Source organism: Gigantopelta aegis, chromosome 8 (assembly GCF_016097555.1).
Source record: "Gigantopelta aegis isolate Gae_Host chromosome 8, Gae_host_genome, whole genome shotgun sequence".
Taxonomy (NCBI): Eukaryota; Metazoa; Mollusca; class Gastropoda; order Neomphalida; family Peltospiridae; genus Gigantopelta; species Gigantopelta aegis.
Genome location: NC_054706.1, coordinates 74,068,953 through 74,087,207, shown reverse-complemented (window position 1 = coordinate 74,087,207; position 18,255 = coordinate 74,068,953). Strand labels below are relative to the sequence as shown.

Here is an 18,255-nt window from a genome sequence, read left to right as displayed (position 1 = left end):
CCTCCAGGCTACAGGTTCGATAGAAAAAGAAGAAAAGATAACCCTTGATGAAGTAAAGGAGTGCATTTTATCCTCCAGGCTACAGGTTCGATAGAAAAAGAAGAAAAGATAACCCTTGATGAAGTAAAGGAGTGCATTTTATCCTCCAGGCTACAGGTTCGATAGAAAAAGAAGAAAAGATAACCCTTGATGAAGTAAAGGAGTGCATTTTATCCTTCAGGCTACGGGTTCGATAGAAAAAGAAGAAAAGATAACCCTTGATGAAGTAAAGGAGTGCATTTTATCCTCCAGGCTACAGGTACGATAGAAAGAGAAGAAAAGATAACCCTTGATGAAATAAAGGAGTGCATTTTATCCTTCAGGCTACGGGTTCGATAGAAAAAGAAGTCTAGCCAATTGACCACTGATTTTAATACACAGCTCAGATATCGAGTAGCTTCTCAATGGTACAGCATGTTTTGACATTACCTTTTGTACCACGCACAAGCCATATACAAAAGTGAAACCAATAGACGCCACAATATACTGGTTTTGTGTAAAATAATGTTTATTATTGTATACTTTTCTACTATTCAACTTTAAAAAGTTTTTATGAATCACCAGGTCTTTATTCATGAAATGTAAATGAATAACAATAAATGGTGTATACATTATGCAATAAATTGTACATTTTCAAACACGCATTAAAATTATGAATTGTAAAAAAATAAAATAATAATAATAAAAACACCATTTACACAAAAAAAGGTTGTACAATTATGTCTGGCATTTACTTTTAAAACAGAATAAATATTCAACTAAACATAATATAAATTGTACGCTAAATATGAAAACACATGGATCATTCTAATATAAATGTCAATATGTTAAAGCTAGACGTACTAGTATATGTAGTATTTTTATTCCCTTATTCTACAAACAGTAAAAATGTACAATGTGTATTCTTCTATTATTATTATCATATATACAGTGGTGTAGCGTGGGCAGGGCCACCGGGGCGGTTGCCCTGGGTGCAAAATTCTGGACTGGTGGGAAGGACTCGGGGAGTTCTAACGGTCCAATGGTTAGGGGGTGCAATACTTGCCTTGCCCCGAGCGCTGGCATATATGTATACAGTGAAACCTCTCAAAACCGGACCCTCTGTAAACCAGAATCCCCTCAAAACCAGACCCTCTGTTCAACTGGAATTTCTTTCTGTTCAACTGAAGTTTCTTTCTGTTGAGCTGCAGTTTCTTTGTGTTCAACTAAACTTTCTTTGAGTTCAAATTCAGTTTCTTTCTGTTGAACTGGATCTTTCTTTCTGTTAAACTGGAGTTAATTTGTGGTCAACTGAACTAAATTCTTTGTCCTCTCATTTGGATAAGCCAAGTCCAGAAGTCCATCAGCAACACACTGAAGCCTGTCTCTGTATTCAACTTTCTAAATAAAGAAATCATTTAATTTATTAAAACAGTTTTAATACATTTATGTTATCAGCAACACACTGCAGTCTTAGCCCATATTCCATCTTCTTAAGACATTGAAAGTAAAGATATTTTAATATATTTTGTTGTAGTTAATACATTTAATAACATTTTTAGTTTATAATAGTCCTTGAATTCATTATATTTCAGGACTGAGTTTAGGTACACCATATTACTACTTTCAATTCTTTCATATAAAATCAATCATTTATTTCCATATATGAATTTCCATATATGAATTATATAGACATGAATAATAATATCAACAGCAAGAAAAGAAAACAAGACATGTTACATGTGTCAAACTATTGGACAGGCCCATATATATATATAAAGACAAAAATGTGGCTTGTACCCCCTCCACTATAGACTTTTGCCCCCACCACGATGACCACCACCACCACCACCACTACTACAGGTTGTTCCCCAACTACACTGAAGATGATCATTCCTATGGGCCTGGTGGAAGAACAGTTATGTTTTGTACAGACCTCATAATTGCATTTATGGACACCATGGAAACCATACATAGCTCCATAACAACAGGCTGCTATCACACCAGTACTGTCACTGTCTCCACAATGAAACATGGCCCTGGAAAATAATGTACATAAATACATTGGAAACAAAACTTGTATCAGAATACAGGTACACATGCTCAAACAGCTAGTTACATTAACAGTCTTTTGTAGAATACACGTACTACCAACAGTAGCAGAAACCCCAAGGATAAAATTACGACAACTGATCACATAGTGTTTAACATGTACTTGGTACAGAGAGCGAGAGAAGAAACCCACAGTTACCACAGCACTGATCAGCAACAAGCATTCTGAGAGTACTGCTAAAGCAATACATGTCCCCTGTACAGGACCAACAAACCTGCATGTGTCCTAAGTTCAAGGCCCATAACTCTAGTCTAAAATGGACAAAACCCCATGAATATCAAACTTGATACAAAACTCTACATGATAAATGTATGTATACAATTCTAACTCCATATACTCTAAACATTGAGAAAAAAAAGTCCAAAACCAGATGGTGAAGCAGAGAAATGGACAGACTAACATACAGTAAAGTAAAGTTTGTTTTATTTAAAGGAAAGGACAATTAAGGCATTTCGCCTGGTATGCATATTCAACGATATATAACGCATATTATTGTTTAATATCAATAAGTATAATCGTATAGTTAATTAATAAAACGCTTAAATGTGATGGCTATTATATATAATGGGCGAAGCCATTTTGTACCATCCCAGTGCATACGCCCTCTGGCGAGCTGGTGGTTACGTAATACCTAACGTGTCACGTCAGGAATTAGTCTTCGAACTGTAGAAACAAAACATACCTGATTTTTGCGGATGCATCGCAATGTTCTGTAATAATATCCATCCCAGTAAGCCGGCAACAAGTACATATATTATTTTTCAATACAAAATAAGCCACCATTGTCAAAGTGTTGAAATAACTATTATGTTTTGTACATAAATTAACCCACGTACTGAAATAATAATCGAAGTGTGTTCTTGGTTAATTGGTCTTTTCCTACCGTGGCAGGTGTATATTTAGACAGTCCCCAGACACTGTGTCTAGACACACTAAAAAGACGTACCTCTTTTATTAAGATCACAAGGTATCGTTTGATAGCCGTGCGGACGCCCCTCAAAATCGTAATGGACATTATCACTTTAGTACTGTAAGTAATTCTGTAAAACCCTTGATTAAGTAGACTTTCCCATCTAAAATCACAAAACTGACCAATTACGTAGTCCCAAAGAAAAGAAAATTATCACTTGGGTATTGTGAGTGGTAGTTTTTGCTCGAACGTATCCTACCAATAGGTCTAATAATAAGCATTTTTTCTTTGGATTTTTTAAAAAGAAAAATACTATAACTCCATTTCGTTGTTGATGGAAATTGAAATATATTTAGTTAAATAGTTTATTATACTATCAAGTCATTTATGTTGTTTTACAAGTCAGGTTGGTGAAAGCGAAGGTGCCTTGTCGTAAATTAGAGTGTTTACACTGTGCTTAAGAGGAGTTCGACGGAGCTGACGTCATTTCGCCCCAAGCTATACCACCGGATGTCACAAAAACGAAACAAAATGGCTGCCCCCAGTTAGCAGGAATAATCATGGTTTTTTATTAATTCTAAAATTACACGTTTTTCATTTGTTAAAGTGTCAGTATGTGTTGGTGGTCCGGGTATGCATCTTTCCAACACATAAGGCTCTTATTTAACAATGCCACTAGAGCACATTGATTTTTATTTTATCATTGGCTATTGGTCATATGGTCATTCTGACACTGTTTTATTAGAGGTAACCCGCTGTCACCACATAGGCTACTCTTTTATGACAGGCAGCAATGGATCTTTTATTTACGCTTCCCACAGGCAGGATAGCACAAACCATGGCCTTTGTTGAACCAGTTATGGAACACTGGTCAGTGCAAGTGGTTTACACCTACCCATTGAGCCTTGCGGAGCACTCACTCAGGGTTTGGAGTCGGTATCTGATTAAAAATCCCATGCCTCGACTGGGATCCAAACGCAGTACCTACCAGGCTATAGACCGATGGCCTAACCATGACACCACCGAGGCCGGTCAGACTAACACACAGATGCAGATACCACCAATGAAATTAAATCTATATTATTGTAAACTATTGCCATCACAGAGGTCACAACCACCAATGAAATTAAGTCTATATTATTGTAAACTGGCCACAACCACCAATGAAATGAAGTCTATATTATTGTAAACTAGTTATCACAGAGGTCACAACCACAATTAAAATGAAGTTTGTATTATCATAACCTGTTGCCATCACAGAGGTCACAACCAGCAATGAAATGAAGTCTATATTATTATAAACTGTAGTCATCATGGAGGTCACAACCACCAATGAAATGAAGTCTATATTATTGTAAACTGTAGTCATCATGGAGGTGACAACCACCAATGAAATGAAGTCTATATTATTGTAAACTGTAGTCATCATGGAGGTGACAACCAGCAATGAAATGAAGTCTATATTATTGTAAACTGTAGTCATCATGGAGGTGACAACCAGCAATGAAATGAAGTCTATATTATTGTAAACTGTAGTCATCATGGAAGTGACAACCAGCAATGAAATGAAGTCTATATTATTGTAAACTGTAGTCATCATGGAGGTCACAACCACCAATGAAATGAAATCTGTATTATTACAAACTATAGTTATTATGGAGGTGATAGCTGCCAATGAAATGAAATCTGTAAACCACTAATGAAATGAATTCTGTATTGTACCTGCTACACAACTCATCCCAATCTTTTCCAGCTGACAAGATGGTGTCATACCTGAAGGAAAAAACATCACATGAGTCTGGATATATTCATAAACACATAACAAATATCACTATGAGCAACAATTGAGCAAACTGAGTCAACATTACTCAAATAGCTCCATTTCTTTTCAATGAACCGTTTCAAATTATGCGTCAAATTACCTCACGAGAACTGTGCAATCTTTTACATTTTGGACTTAATCCTACAGGACATTCAAAATTCAATAACACCACAAGTGTCCCCGCCTGCTATCGACCCTGGTCAGGTTGCTGGTGCTGTTTTGCACTTCCCAGTATGGGTGGTCTCTCCACCCGTCCCAAACCCTTTCCTGTCCTGTGTACTACAATAGATTGTGATGAATGTGCGCATTAAACCCTCAGACCAGACCAGACAAATATCACATACAGTCAAACTTTGTTATTTCGATGTTGAAGGGACCGGACCTAATATAATAGTTTGATGATGAAAATAATCTCAACTATAAATTTATGTTTGCAAATATAACGAAACTAAACAGTGTAGCAGTTTTTGTATTTTAAAATGACCCGTTTTGTGTCTGAATTTCTTCATGCTGACATAGTTACCAAGTATACCAAAATGTGCCAACCAATCACTTCTCGATGTGGCCTTTGATTGCTTTGCGACTGTGGCTTTAAAGTAAAAAAGGAGTAGTTTTACATGTAATTGTTTTATATACTTTGAGAAAAAACGAGAAAGTGCACCTAGGGACACCAAAATATGATCGAGATGAGCCTCGTACTCGAGATTAGCATGCTCGAGATAACAGTGTTTAACTTCATAACATTACATAGGAAAATTGCCAGGCCCGGCATAGGACCTCAAGATATGTTGGGTACTCGAGTTTACAGACAGAGGTCGAGATTACGAAATTTGACTGTAGTTAGAAAATAATGTTTAAAATTTTAATATATACAAGTAAAAGACTGTCACAGTAACATATACAGTGATGCCCATTTAACAACACTGTAATTTGTTTCGCCAATGATATGTTGAACACTGTGATACATGCTCTAGAGTTTGAAAGAAGAAACAACACATAGGCTACTCTTTTCCAAACATACCGATAACGTATAAGACTTAAAAGTAGTAATGTGAATTTTGGGGTGTGTTTTTTTCTAAAAATAGAAACATATTTTTTGGTATATTAGACACCCTATGGTAACTTTGTCAGGTGACATGTCCATTCAGCACTTTCTATCATGGCTAATTAAATTTTAGCTTGAAGACAACAAACAAATGTATTTTTGTTTTCTAGCACTGATAGTGATAAATAAAGGCAGTTAAATTTTGAAATTAAAATACCCCTATGTATCTGATGCCATGAGATGTCAAAATATGTCATTTATTAAAAAATGAAGAATTTCCTAACTGCATGTTGTCTATTACATATTATCTTCAGTCCTTTGTGGATTAATTTTTATTCTAATACAACTTTCATATAAGAATTTTTTTTCCCAATGGTTAATTTTCGTGATAAATCGGACGATAGATGTACGCTGTCATGGGCAACTAGTATTTATCACAATAACAAAATTCTGAGAACTTGTTCATATGCCGTCAATTAGCTTCATGTGTGGTGTTTTCCTTAGTATATTAATTCTGCGTCTTCCATTAAATTTAAATGTCGATATAAATAATTTTCAAAACAATTACTAAATTCAAATGAAAATGATGTTATTGTTATTATTGTTTTATTATTTCTTGCCATTGTAACTTTTAACACTTCGTTAGCAGCAATGAATGTGCACCCACCCACTCCAAGTAAGGTCCGGTCACTGATCGATCGCAGCAGTCACCAGCATGTGTCTCGTGGTTTGTTCTTCGAGTTTGTGTTCTCAAAAGGATGCAAGCAGGTTCATCAGAAATAATTATATCACAATCTGAAGTACCTTATTTTTGTTTAGAACATACTTTTTGTGACAATAAAATGGATAAAGAAAAGATGGAAATGACTTGATTTTGTTTAAACATTAGGCTAACTGCTTTAAAATATGACACAATTTTGAAAAACGTTTCAAAATAATACTTGCCCTTTAGTACATGCTTATTATTTTATGTATTTATAAAAACTTTAAGTGAAAATATGTTAGCAACAGGTATAAACTGGCAGACCTACCCCATCAATGTGGTTTTTGTACAAAATTAAACCAGACGAATTCCTCGAAATAATTCAATATGAGGTTGAAATACCACTCACAAATGTAAAGTCCAATCATATCCATATGTCTTGCAACAGAAATTAAAAGCAAACAAAAATATTTCTTATAGTGTATCCTGTATTACAATAAATCATGCTCAAAAGACAGACTACAATACTGATAAATTTGCCATTTGGTTCGCTCCTAAGTCAGTGACGTCATTTGAAGAGAATTAAAAAAAATATTACGTCATACTTTTACTTACTACACGCATTGAATATAGTAAGGAGAATAGATAATTAGGTTTTTAATATTTGTGGGATTTCTTTAATAAAAACACCATAAAATGTCTTACAAATACTTGTAATAGGTATAGTATTAGAATAGAGATAATATCACATTTTGTGATAAATCCTTATAGTTAACAACGAAACACAGTGATATTATCCCCTAAATAGTTATCATAAAACAAATGAATAAATAAACAAACGCTATCATTGGTGCATCGTGGCCATTAGCTCCGCCCCATCCTCCATAACTGACAGATCTGTAGAACTCATCACGAGCATCGACATCATAATTCTTTGGAAACTTTGGTTCAGTTTTACCTGATGTTATTTCTCGTTTAGCAAGGTACTTCTCCCATTGTGTTGTGAAATAAGACCTGTTTATAAAAGTAAAGGGTTACAGAGTCAAACATAATCCACATACAACTTCCTGTCACTGATAAGAACCACCTTTACAAATACTTTTTACAAATATAAAAATATCCCAACATTGTTTTTTTTAAAGGTGCACCCTCCCTTTTGCCTTTTTCAGTACTATAGGTTGGACTATACCAATTAAAATCACATAGGTGGCCATGTTAACGTTTGTGTTTAAAAACACTACATGCAATATATCAACCAAACTACGACCCATTAATATCAGTACAACAAACCCTACCTCAAAGTATTAACTGCAGAAAATAGTACCTTTCATGGCTCATTTTCGGTGTAACCAGGTGTTTTTACAACACCCCTAGTTTCGCACAAAATTTGAGTACTTTTTCTTACAGGTACCCCAAACATGTTCCAAGCACAAGGCTACCTGACACATTGGTACTAGATGAAATAAAATTGCATACATTTTTAGCCCAGATAAAACTAATATTTTTTACAACCAATTAACACACTAACATTTATAACCAATCACAGGACTTGTGGTGTTCACCTCTCTATCAAAAGTTCAATGCACCTCGAACTTTGACCCAGGCAGAAGTTATTTGGTTTAGTACTACCTATACAGGCTCATAGGAATGATATTTGAAGTGAGGGGGGGGGGCATAATTTCTAATGGGGGGGGGGGGGGGGCGGGCAGACAAGCCAGATTTTAACCTGTATTTATATAGAGGACAAAAAACCATATACTTGTATCCTCAAGATCCTACAGGTGTGTTATACCAGAAATAATATCCCAAGTAACTTTACTACTGCTGTGACATGCTGTGTACTTCATATAAAATAATGTAGACAAACTAACCAGTCACATTCATTTTCCCTGACACAATGACCAGTACTTTTCACATACTTCAGTGCTTTAGGTAATATGGACATCAAACCATACCCCCACTCTCTGGGTGGCTTTCCTGAAAACAAACAACAACCACAGGGTTCTAATTTAATTGCATATTTTGGTTAATTGCATATTTTGGTTAATTGCAGATTTTGGCTAACTGCATACTGGTATACTTTCAAACTAAAGAACCCTTTCCACATGTATTGCAGTAAAAAAAGACCATATTTGTTAAATGAAGGCTCAGCAGATTCTGTGTACTTACCATTTATTGCTGTGTATTAGCCGACTCCTTGAATAAGCCGACCTCTTAGTTTGACCCTAAATATCAAGTACAAAATCATCGGCATCGTATATAAATTAAAGTCAGCTTTTGTCTAGTTGTACATTGTATTGATTTCAATAATACTGTCAACAAATAGACTTGTGCTGGATTAGTCAAAGGTTAGAGACTAGACTAATATGGAACACTGTGGGTCACCCAAGCTGGATTGTCAAGGTTAGAGGCTAGACTAATATGGATCACTGTGGGTCACCCAAGCTGGATTGTCAAAGGGTAGAGGCTAGACTAATATGGATCACTGTGGGTCACCCAAGCTGGATTATCAAAGGGTAGAGGCTAGACTAATATGGATCACTGTGGGTCACCCATGCTGGATTGTCAAAGGTTCGAGGCTAGACTAATATGGATAACTATGGGTCACCCAAGCTGGATTATCAAAGGGTAGAGGCTAGACTATGGATCACTGCTGAAGACAGATGAGCTGGACCAAACTACTTGTAGGGAGGCGCCTAACTGCAGCTGAACACACAGTCGCTCATATGACAGGTGAATACAGTTTCTTGTTTGTGTCTATATATATACAAAGGAGAAGTGATGTCCAGACTTGCCTTGTATGGCGTACGCTGTGAAAAGAGCAGACGCCAGAGATCCCAGGTATCCTGTTGGGTGATGGTGAGTCATCCGTCCACTCTCCACAGACACAGCAATCAAATCATCCACATCTTCAGGCCTGAAAGTTAATAAAGGTGACATATAATTTAAAATATTGTTTTTATCAAAGTGATATGTCTCACTGGAATGTAACATGTTAGGACATCATTAACTGTCATTTAACATCAGTGAATTTGCTCATTTTTGAGTAATAAATAGAATATATATTCACTACCATTTCATATGACCCTAATATGTAATGGTAGTGAATATATTCTGTTTATATAGGTTGCATTAGTTGCTTGCTAAAGCTCATGCCGTATAAAGGAATATAAGCTTGTTTAGTAACCTGTGAAGGTATCAGATATAATAATATTGACTGGCAAACAAAAACAATTTCTATTTAGTAATAAATAAAAATCTACCAGTGACATAAATGTTAAAATTATATCATGGAGTAAAAATAGATGCTTGAAATAGGCTAATTATTATCAATGAATAATGTCAGCAATTTTATTTGTAACCAGAACACAAATATTTTCAATACAATGTGACCCTAACCTGGCATAGCGCAGACCAATACACATGGACCTCATGGCAGCACCACATCCACCACCGCTGTAAGAAAGATGAATAAACACACAAACAATTAATGTCAGCAATACATCCACCACCTTTGTAAGAAAGATCAATAAACATGCAAACAGTTAATGACAGCACCACATCCACCACCTTTGTAAGAAAGATCAATAAACATGCAAACAGTTAATGGCAGCACCACATCCACCACATCTGTAAGAAAGATGAATAAACACACAAACAGTTAATGGCAGCACCACATCCACCACCTCTGTAAGAAAGATGAATAAACACACAAACAGTTAATGGCAGCACCACATCCACCACCTCTGTAAAAAAGATGAATAAACACACAAACAGTTAATGGCAGCACCACATCCACCACATCTGTAAGAAACAAGATGAATAAACACGCAAAGAGTTAATGACAGCACCACATCCACCACCTCTGTAAAGAAGATGAATAAACACACAAACAGTTAATGGCAGCACCACATCCACCACCTCTGTAAGAAAGATGAATAAACACACAAACAGTTAATGACAGCACCACATCCACCACCTCTGTAAAAAACAAGATGAATAAACACGCAAAGAGTTAATGACAGTACCACATCCACCACCTCTGTAAGAAAGATGAATAAACACACAAACAGTTAATGGGAGCACCACATCCACCACCTCTGTAACAAACAAGATGAATAAACACACAAACAGTTAATGACAGCACCACATCCACCACCTCTGTAAGAAAGATGAATAAACACACAAACAGTTAATGGCAGCACCACATCCACCACCTCTGTAAGAAAGATGAATAAACACATAAAGTTAATGGCAGCACCACATCCACCACATCTGTAAGAAGATGAATCAACACACAAACAATTAATGACAGCACCACATCCACCACCTCTGTAAGAAAGAAGATGAATAAACACACAAACAGTTAATGACAGCACCACATCCACCACACCTATAAGAAAGAAAAATAAACACACAAACAGTTAATGACAGCACCACATCCACCACATCTGTAAGAAAGATGAATAAACACACAAACAGTTAATGACAGCACCACATCCACCACATCTGTAAGAAAGATGAATAAACACACAAACAGTTAATGACAGCACCACATCCACCACATCTGTAAGAAAGATGAATAAACACGCAAACAGTTAATGGCAGTACCACATCCACCACATCTGTAAGAAAGATGAATAAACACGCAAACAGTTAATGACAGCACCACATCCACCACATCTGTAAGAAAGAAGATGAATAAACACACAAACAGTTAATGACAGCACCACATCCACCACATCTGTAACAAAGATGAATAAACACGCAAACAGTTAATGGCAGTACCACATCCACCACCTCTGTAAGAAAGATGAATAAACACACAAACAGTTAATGGCAGCACCACATCCACCATGTCTGTAAAAAAGATGAATAAACACACAAACAGTTAATTGCAGCACCACATCCACCACATCTGTGAGAAAGAAGATGAATAAACACACAAACAGTTAATGGCAGCACCACATCCACCACATCTGTAAGAAACAATGAATAAACACATAAACAGTTAAAGGCAGCACCACATCCACCACCTCTGAAAGAAGATGAATAAACACACAGTTAATGGCAGCACCACATCCACCACATCTGTAAAAAGATGAATAAACACAAAAACAGTTAATGGCAGCACCACATCCACCACATCTGTAAGAAACAAGATGAATAAACACACAAACAGTTAATGACAGTATCACATCCACCATATCTGTAAGAAGATGAATAAACACACAAACAGTTAATGACAGCACCACATCCACCACCTCTGTAAGAAAGATGAATAAACACACAAACAGTTAATGACAGCACCACATCCACCACCTCTGTAAGAAAGATGAATAAACACACAAACAGTTAATGACAGCACCACATCCACCATATCTGTAAGAAGATGAATAAACACACAAACAGTTAATGGCAGCACCACATCCACCATGTCTGGAAGAAAGATGAAAAACACACAAACAGTTAATGACAGCACCACATCCACCATATTTGTAAGAAAGATGAATAAACACACAAACAGTTAATGACAGCACCACATCCACCACATCTGTAAGAAGATGAATAAACACACAAACAGTTAATGACAGCACCACATCCACCACCTCTGTAAGAAAGATGAATAAACACACAAACAGTTAATGACAGCACCACATCCACCACCTCTGTAAAAAGATGAATAAACACACAAACAGTTAATGACAGCACCACATCCACCACATCTGTAAGAAAGATGAATAAACACACAAACAGTTAATGACAGCACCACATCCACCACATCTGTAAGAAGATGAATAAACACACAAACAGTTAATGGCAGCACCACATCCACCATATCTGTAAGAAAGATGAATAAACACACAAACAGTTAATGGCAGCACCACATCCACCACATCTGTAAGAAGATGAATAAACACACAAACAGTTAATGACAGCACCACATCCACCACATCTGTAAGAAGATGAATAAACACACAAACAGTTAATGACAGCACCACATCCACCACATCTGTAAGAAAGATGAATAAACACACAAACAGTTAATGACAGCACCACATCCACCACATCTGTAAGAAAGATGAATAAACACACAAACAGTTAATGACAGCACCACATCCACCACATCTGTAAGAAAGGTGAATAAACACACAAACAGTTAATGACAGCACCATATCCACCACATCTGTAAGAAACAAGATGAATAAACACACAAACAATTAATGGCAGTACCACATCCACCACATCTGTAAGAAACAAGATGAATAAACACACAAACAGTTAATGACAGCATCACATCCACCATATCTGTAAGAAGATGAATAAACACACAAACAGTTAATGGCAGCACCACATCCACCACCTCTGTAAGAAAGATGAATAAACACACAAACAGTTAATGACAGCACCACATCCACCACCTCTGTAAGAAAGATGAATAAACACACAAACAGTTAATGGCAGCACCACATCCACCATGTCTGGAAGAAAGATGAAAAACACACAAACAGTTAATGACAGCACCACATCCACCATATCTGTAAGAAAGATGAATAAACACACAAACAGTTAATGACAGCATCACATCCACCACCTCTGTAAGAAAGGTGAATAAACACACAAACAGTTAATGGCAGCACCACATCCACCACATCTGTAAGAAGATGAATAAACACACAAACAGTTAATGACAGCACCACATCCACCACATCTGTAAGAAAGGTGAATAAACACACAAACAGTTAATGACAGCACCATATCCACCACATCTGTAAGAAAGATGAATAAACACACAAACAGTTAATGACAGCACCACATCCACATCTGTAAGAAAGATGAATAAACACACAAACAGTTAATGGCAGTACCACATCCCCCACCTCTGTAAAAAGATGAATAAACACACACACAGTTAATGGCAGCACCACATCCACCACCTGTGTAAGAAAGATGAATAAACACACAAACAGTTAATGACAGCACCACATCACCATGTCTGTAAGAAAGATGAATAAACACACAAACAGTTAATGGAAGCACCACATCCACCACCTCTTTAAGAAAGATGAATAAACACACAAACAGTTAATGACAACACCACATCCACCACCTCTGTAAGAAAGATGAATAAACACACAAACAGTTAATGGCAGCACCACATCCACCACCTCTGTAAGAAAGATGAATAAACACACAAACAGTTAATGGCAGCAACACATCCACCACGTCTGTAAGACAAAGATAAAACATACACAAACGAGTAAATAAGCTAATGATTAAAACAACCAGTGGGTACTGGGTAATATAAACATATTTTTAACAACAGATTAAAAACAAAACATTTATAGTTTGGGAACTTCTTTTAAAAAAGAAAAGAACCGCAATATACTAGTAAATACATTTATTAAGTATCTCAGAAGAAAGTCCCTCTTTAAGAAAAAAACCTAAAGTTCAGTTATATGGCATCAGACGTATGTATGGTATGAACCATACAGATAATGTGATTGCGTTTTGCAACATTTTTCTTTTAATAAAAATGAATATCGTATTGTTCCTATTTGTAGCGCCCGGGCACAATGCAAAACACAAAGGGGGCGCGCTAATTAGAGTACTAGAACATGTTTCGTAATACGTGTGAAAAATCCTCGTATCAAACTGCCAATGCGTCTGGCTCGCTGAGACATCAAAAGCTTTGCCGCCGAGTCACTCCACCAGTGACGTTTTCTTGTTGAAATGACGTAGCGTACCGTACATCGTCAGCTGATTTATCGAAATACATGGTACTGTGCACGTTGTCACTGTGTACACAAATTATTGTCATTTGTCTCCAGTTTTAAGTTTAGTTAAAGTTAAATTGTTGACATTTGACTCCAGTTTGCAGTTTGCAGTTTAGTTAAAGTTATCATTTACCCATTTTTTAAACGGTGTTACGGTGTCGGTGTAAATACCTACCGGTATGTTTGTACTTCCGGTTTTGAACAGCGTTAACGGAGCAATCTAATTAAAATTAGCTCCAGTTGGAGCTCATGTCCACCAATCAAAACCTTACTTGCAGAATCCTGCCAGTGATTTAAAACTAACAACACTGCGTAGTCCCCAATGTCCAGGTAACATTTCGTCTGTAAATAATAATTTAAATATTGACCAATCACACTTCGCCTTTTATAACGTTATTTGGGAGCATACAAATTCTAAAAATATCGGGCGAGTCTATTTTAGTGGCCGCAGTACAGCGAACCATACCAATACGTACGGGGTGGTTTATCAGTCTTCAATTTTACATTAAAAATTATTTATTCCTTTATTTATAAAAAAAATAAAATAAATCAGTCTTCAGTTTTACATTACAAATTATTTATTTTATAAAATAAAACATGTTTTAAGGCATTCGTAATTCACACGAAACATGTCGTATACCCTCAGGATAATTCGGAATGTTTTCAAATTATATTTAAATCACTGGCAGGATTCTGCAAGTAAGGTTTTGATTGGTGAACATGAGCTCCAACTGGCTGGTGTTAGATCCACATGTAATAGGGGAGCTAATTTTAATTAGATTGTTAACGGAGTGTCGTGCGTTCATTCTGCGTGGAGATAACAGCGACATACATTTGATAAACGACATGTGTGACATACTGTTCGCCCATACTTGTGTCGTAGTGCTTCACCTGTTTGGATTTTATTTGTTTACCGATTATAATCATTGCAAGTCGGCAGTCAGGTAAGCCAGTTTTACTATTTTACGGGTACCGTTTCATGATACATTTCTCGTGATCATAGGAGGCGCTTATATTAGAGGGGGCGCTACAAATAGGAACAATACGGTATTCATATCAATGAGTATTCATCATATCCTTAAACAAAAAATTTTTAAGCAATTCTAGAATCAATAATAAAAAAGAAATTTTAATCGTGTACCTTTTATTATAAGGGATCTGATAACCTTTCTCTGCTAATGGCTGAAGCATTCGAGCACCAGACATACATGTAGCACCTACAAAGAAAAGCAATGATGGTGTGCACATAACAAAGAACTTGATATTTCTATGTGAGGGACAAGTCTACACCTCACACAATGCAGGTTGGTGTGCACATAAAGAACTTGATATTTCTATATGAGGGACAAGTCTACACTTCACACAATGCAGGCTGGTGTGCACATAACAAAGAACTTGATATTTCTATTTGAGGGACAAGTCTACACCTCACACAATGCAGGTTGGTGTGCACATAAAGAACTTGATATTTCTATATGAGGGACAAGTCTACACCTCACACAATGCAGGTTGGTGTGCACATAACAAAGAACTTGATATTTCTATTTGAGGGACAAGTCTACACCTCACACAATGCAGGATGGTGTGCACATAAAGAACTTGATATTTCTATATGAGGGACAAGTCTACACCTGACACAATGCAGGTTGGTGTGCACATAACAAAGAACTTGATATTTCTATATGAGGGACAAGTCTACACCTCACACAATGCAGGTTGGTGTGCACATAACAAAGAACTTAAAATTGCTATATGAGGGACAAGTCTACACCTCACACAATGCAGGTTGGTGTGCACATAACAAAGAACTTGATATTTCTATATCAGGGACAGGTCTACACCTTACACAATGCAGGTTGGTGTACACATAACAAAGAACTTGATATTTCTATATGAGGGACAAGTCTACACTTCAAACAACGCCGGTTATCGAAGATAACACATTAATTATTAGAAATCAAGCTTCATTTTTATCAATCATTTTAAAGCAATGTATCTTATCATCGTTTTTATTTTTTCACTTATTGTTGTCATTAAGGTGAGAAAAGTTATCAAATATCTTCTCAAAGATACGACTCTCGAGCAAATCAAATCAATGAAAATACAATTGATATACAAGAGAGTATCTTTATGTGATGTGGTGGAAAAGTGGGGTTTTTAAATGTAGAAGAATCACTGAAGATGTCCAACAGTCAGGATGTCTAAAAACAGTAGTAAATGTTGAAAACGTCAAAAATGTTGAATGCATGATATTTTCTAAAATTATTCTGAAGTCAAATCATTTAGCAAAATGAAAACTTGGGTTTAATCACATGGATTCAAATGATCTCTTCCAAAGAAATCTTGTGGAAAAAACTTCAGTGCTTAAATTGTCTGTGATTCAGGAGAAATGTTAATAAAGGCACCACATTACTGTGCAGTAAAGTTGAAACGGTTGCATCATGATATAAGAAGAAATTGATCTGGTAAGTTGCAGATAGATCATGACTAATTGCCAGTTCACAAAGCTCAGTTCTCATTCTTCAGCAACTGAATGTGGATTCAAGCTGCTTCCTTATTCATTTTCCCCAAACCGTAAGCAAGTTAGGGGAGTAAAATTTGGTTCCATCAATGATGTCATAACTGCAGTTGAAGTCCTTTTAGGTTCTCAAGATAAAACATTCTATCAAGTCAAGATAGCAAAATTAGAACAATGTTGACCATATTAAAAATACCCTTGAAAATGTTTAGTCAAAAGTAAGTCAGACTGTAACTTATTGAAAGCCCTTTATATTTCTAGACAAAAGGTTTCAGCAAACACTATTTCAATACCTACTGTCATTTTAAAAACTGAATTTCATAATTTTCATGGAGGTCTGAAAGCCTTTTTTCATGCTATGGAATTTACTACAAGTTATTTATTTCTGAGCTGATTGTTTTCAAAATTGGACACAAATTTTTTTTTTTTTTTATTATTTCCAAAACACTTTTACTTTTCTTCTTACATCAAACCAAACTGAAATTATTTACCAAAACCTTTTTTGTACAAGGATGGGACGGACTGTAAGTCAGTTATGCTTCTCCTTTAAGCATCGTCACATGAATTTTAAGTAATTCTCTTGACTCACCTGGTGCTCGTCCACCCATATCCTTCAGGCACGCTATATAGTTTTGGGCAATAGCAGCAAACAGAGTCTCCATGTTTTCTTCACCACTAGATGTAACCAAGGCTGTAATGCAAAGAGTGTAAACAAAACAAAATACAAGTTTATTTTGTTTAACGACACCACTTGAGCACATTGATTAATTAATCATTGGCTACAGGATGTCAAACATTTGGTAATTCTGACTTGTAGTCAACAGAGAAAACCCGCTACATTTTTCTTAATGCTGCAAGGGATCTTTTATATGCACTTTCCCACAGACAGGAAAGCACATACCACAGCCTTTGACCAGTTATTGTGCACTGGTTGGAAAGAGAAAAAACCCAATCAGTTGAATGGATCCACTGTGGTGGTTCAATCCTGCGACACAAGCACCTCAAGTGAGCACTCAACCGACTGAGCAGCTAAATTCCGCCCCCAAAACAAAACAGAGACATGATATAGACCAAACAGCAAAATACTACCTGTTTTAATTGGTATTTATGATAGCCTATATCAGATTATAAGACTCCATCAGATGTGGGATAGTAAAAGTACACCTGAAGTGTTAGATAGTTCGACTCGGGACGAATAAAAAAGAAAAGAAATGTTTTATTTAACGACACACTCAACACATTTTGTTTACGGTCAGACATGTTTAAGGACCACACAAATATTGAGAGTGGAAACCGGCTCTCACCACTTCATGGGCTACTCTTTTTGATTAGCAGCAAGGGATCTTTT

At 36.3% G+C, this 18,255-nt stretch overlaps 1 protein-coding gene across 6 annotated transcripts in view; it reads right to left on the bottom strand.

Moving 5' to 3' along the window:
• Positions 1-586: 586 nt before the first annotated feature.
• Positions 587-18,255, bottom strand: part of LOC121378956 (protein ADP-ribosylarginine hydrolase-like) — a 28,317-nt gene continuing 10,648 nt past the window's right edge. For 5 of the 6 annotated variants that reach the window (XM_041507361.1, XM_041507363.1, XM_041507365.1 and 2 more), the window contains exons 4-11: positions 17,497-17,598; positions 15,531-15,606; positions 10,011-10,067; positions 9,407-9,528; positions 8,483-8,588; positions 7,452-7,625; positions 4,764-4,814; positions 1,561-2,057 (exon numbers count right to left, since the gene is read on the bottom strand). In XM_041507361.1, coding sequence (XP_041363295.1) covers positions 1,769-2,057; positions 4,764-4,814; positions 7,452-7,625; positions 8,483-8,588; positions 9,407-9,528; positions 10,011-10,067; positions 15,531-15,606; positions 17,497-17,598 — 977 coding nt within the window. In that variant the 3' untranslated portion in view covers positions 1,561-1,768. Of the gene's footprint in view, positions 1,420-1,560; positions 2,058-4,763; positions 4,815-7,451; positions 7,626-8,482; positions 8,589-9,406; positions 9,529-10,010; positions 10,068-15,530; positions 15,607-17,496; positions 17,599-18,255 lie in introns of those variants that run through there. The other variant, XM_041507362.1, reaches the window with a different exon arrangement.